Source organism: Lipotes vexillifer, unplaced genomic scaffold (genome assembly GCF_000442215.2).
Source record: "Lipotes vexillifer unplaced genomic scaffold, Lipotes_vexillifer_v1.1 scaffold39, whole genome shotgun sequence".
Taxonomy (NCBI): Eukaryota; Metazoa; Chordata; class Mammalia; order Artiodactyla; family Lipotidae; genus Lipotes; species Lipotes vexillifer.
Window position 1 is genome coordinate 245,210 of NW_006787038.1, and position 2,495 is coordinate 247,704.

The 2,495-nt window shown below is 35.7% G+C and overlaps 1 protein-coding gene across 2 annotated transcripts in view; it reads left to right on the top strand.

The window, feature by feature from the left end:
• RBM25 (RNA binding motif protein 25) overlaps positions 1-2,495 on the top strand; it is a 51,729-nt gene that overhangs the window by 36,083 nt on the left and 13,151 nt on the right. For both annotated transcript variants that reach the window (XM_007459699.1, XM_007459698.1), the window contains exons 11-12: positions 1-171; positions 280-369. The exon at positions 1-171 is cut by the window's left edge and continues 52 nt beyond it. In XM_007459699.1, coding sequence (XP_007459761.1) covers positions 1-171; positions 280-369 — 261 coding nt within the window. The remainder of the gene's footprint in view (positions 172-279; positions 370-2,495) is intronic.

The following is a 2,495-nucleotide window of genomic DNA, read 5'->3' on the forward strand; positions in this document are numbered from 1 at the left end:
AGAGAACGGGAACGAGAAAGAGAACGAGAGCGAGAGAGAGAGCGAGAAAGGGAACGGGAGCGTGAGAGAGAAAAAGACAAGAAGCGGGACCGAGAAGAGGATGAGGAAGATGCATATGAACGAAGAAAACTTGAAAGAAAGCTCCGAGAGAAAGAGGCTGCTTATCAAGAGGTAAATTGAGGGAAAGCTTTTATTCTTAAATCTTGGTACTTAGTAGGTTAGTCAAAAATTTTAGAACCCTTTGTATACATTTTTAAGCTTTGACAATTTTTTTTTTAGCGCCTTAAGAATTGGGAAATCAGAGAACGAAAGAAAACCCGGGAGTATGAGAAAGAAGCTGAAAGAGAAGAAGAAAGAAGAAGAGAAATGGTAATTTTCTTGGTTAAAAATAAGTGATTTTTCAGATAAAAATCAGATCAAATCTTTATTAAGTAGAAGTGACTTTATAGTTAAAAAGTATGAGCTCCCAGTATAGATAGTTTTTATATATTTCAAGTAGCTTTGGGACAATTTCAGTATACCAAAATGTTTTTCCCTCCTATTTTTCACATTTTTGCTCCCTATAAACTAAATTACCATTTGGCTTACTGTCAAATCTGTCATAGTATAAAATGAGAATTTATAGACCTTTCTTTGATTAAGAAATCTGCAGTATTTTTGAATTTCAAGAGGCTTTTAAGAGGCTTTGATATTCTGTATTAGTGTAGTACATTTGGATGAAGGAAATAGTCTCATGAGAAGACCTGTTTTTAGAAATCAAAATTATTGACTTCAGTACATAGCGCTTATATTGTTTTTCCTTATGTTACTACCTTATCCTTCCTTTTAACTACATGATAATCATAAAAATGAATGTTTTTTTTTTTCATTTACACTGTTTGATAGACTGTAACAGTGAAAGCAATTGGCTAAGGTTGTTACCTAAGTAAAATGACAAAAAGATATTTTATCATAGTACTTGCTTCAGTATTATGTTCCATATGTTCTGTCATTGCCAGAAGTTCATGAAGGTTTCTTTATCTCCAGTTTGGAGATTATTCTTCCAAAAACATTACTGAAGTTAGGAATCTTCTTCAAATAGCTTTTGAACATGAGACAGAGGGAATTATTGTAAGTAACCAAAAGAGTGCATGCAGCAACTAGATAGATAGTATAATTTTCCAGATGGTAGGTCTTCTAAGGTCCTACAGTTATTTAAAATAATTTGATTTTCCTGGATTGTAGCTCCCATTCTAGAATTTCTTCTTAAACCGTAGGTTAGAAAATAGAGAATAATATAGTAAGAGACATAAAATTATTTGAAGAAGTGATTCCGCTTCCTGCACGCAAATCTGAAACCTGTTTTTCTAGAGAAAAATTTCCTATTAGTTATTTTTTGTTTGGGAGCTTAAAAAAATATCCAGTTAGAAAAGCAGTTACTTGCTCATTAAAAAATGTTCAAGTAGCAGAAGTGTATAGTGTAAAAAGTCACCTCATGAAAGGTGACTTATGTTAATATTTTAGTATGTATATTATGGGCCTTCCTGTGTGTGTCTGTGTGTGTGTGTGTGTGTATGTATGTATTTATTTGGCTGCATTGGTTTTCGTTGCTGCATGCGGGCTTTCTCTAGTTTGTCAAGCGGGGACTACTCTTCGCTGTGGTGCGTGGGCTTCTCATTGGGGTGGCTTCTCTTGTTGCAGAGCACGGGCTCTAGGCACATGGGCTTCAGTAGTTGCGGCATGTGGACTCGGTAGTTGCGGCTCATGGGCTCTAGAGTGCAGGCTCAGTAATTGTGGCGCACGGGCTTAGTTGCTCCGCGGCATGTGGGATCTTTCCGGACCAGGGTTCGAACCTGTGTCCCCTGTATTGGCAGCCAGGTTCTTCTTAACCACTGCCCCACCTGGGAAGTCCCCTGTGTTTTATTTAGATATTTGTAAATATTGTCATCGCTACCTGACAATCTACTTGAATGCATTTGACAGATTTTGTCCTAAGTACTGGGTGTACAAGAATAACTAATGCTTCAAACTCTTAAACAATTGGGTAGTATTGCCAGAGAGATGAAGTGGTTGCTGTATTGTGTGTGTGAGTGTTTAAGGTATGATAATGGTGTGTTCACAGTATTTTGGGAGTGGAGTACAGAGAAAGTGATTAATTTTGTCTGGGGGAAGGAGTTGGTCATGGATAGATGGTTATATTGGGGAAGTCTTTAGAGAGGTGTAACATTTGAACTGGATGAAATGTGTTAATATTTTACTGTAGTCAGAAACCTACATCTGCTTTGTATATAATATTGTTGGTATAGTAGATAGAGATGTAGATTATAAATACTCATTTTAAAGTATTTTTATGTCTGTGTATTAGATATAATTAGATATAATTTCTGTGAAATATAATAGTTGTTGAATTTAAAATTCCAAAAATAGGAGTAAGAGATTCATGTACTTTCATGGTTTGTGTACTCAAAGTTAGGCAGGCAAATTTTTTTTTTTTTTTTTTTTGGTACGGGGGCCTC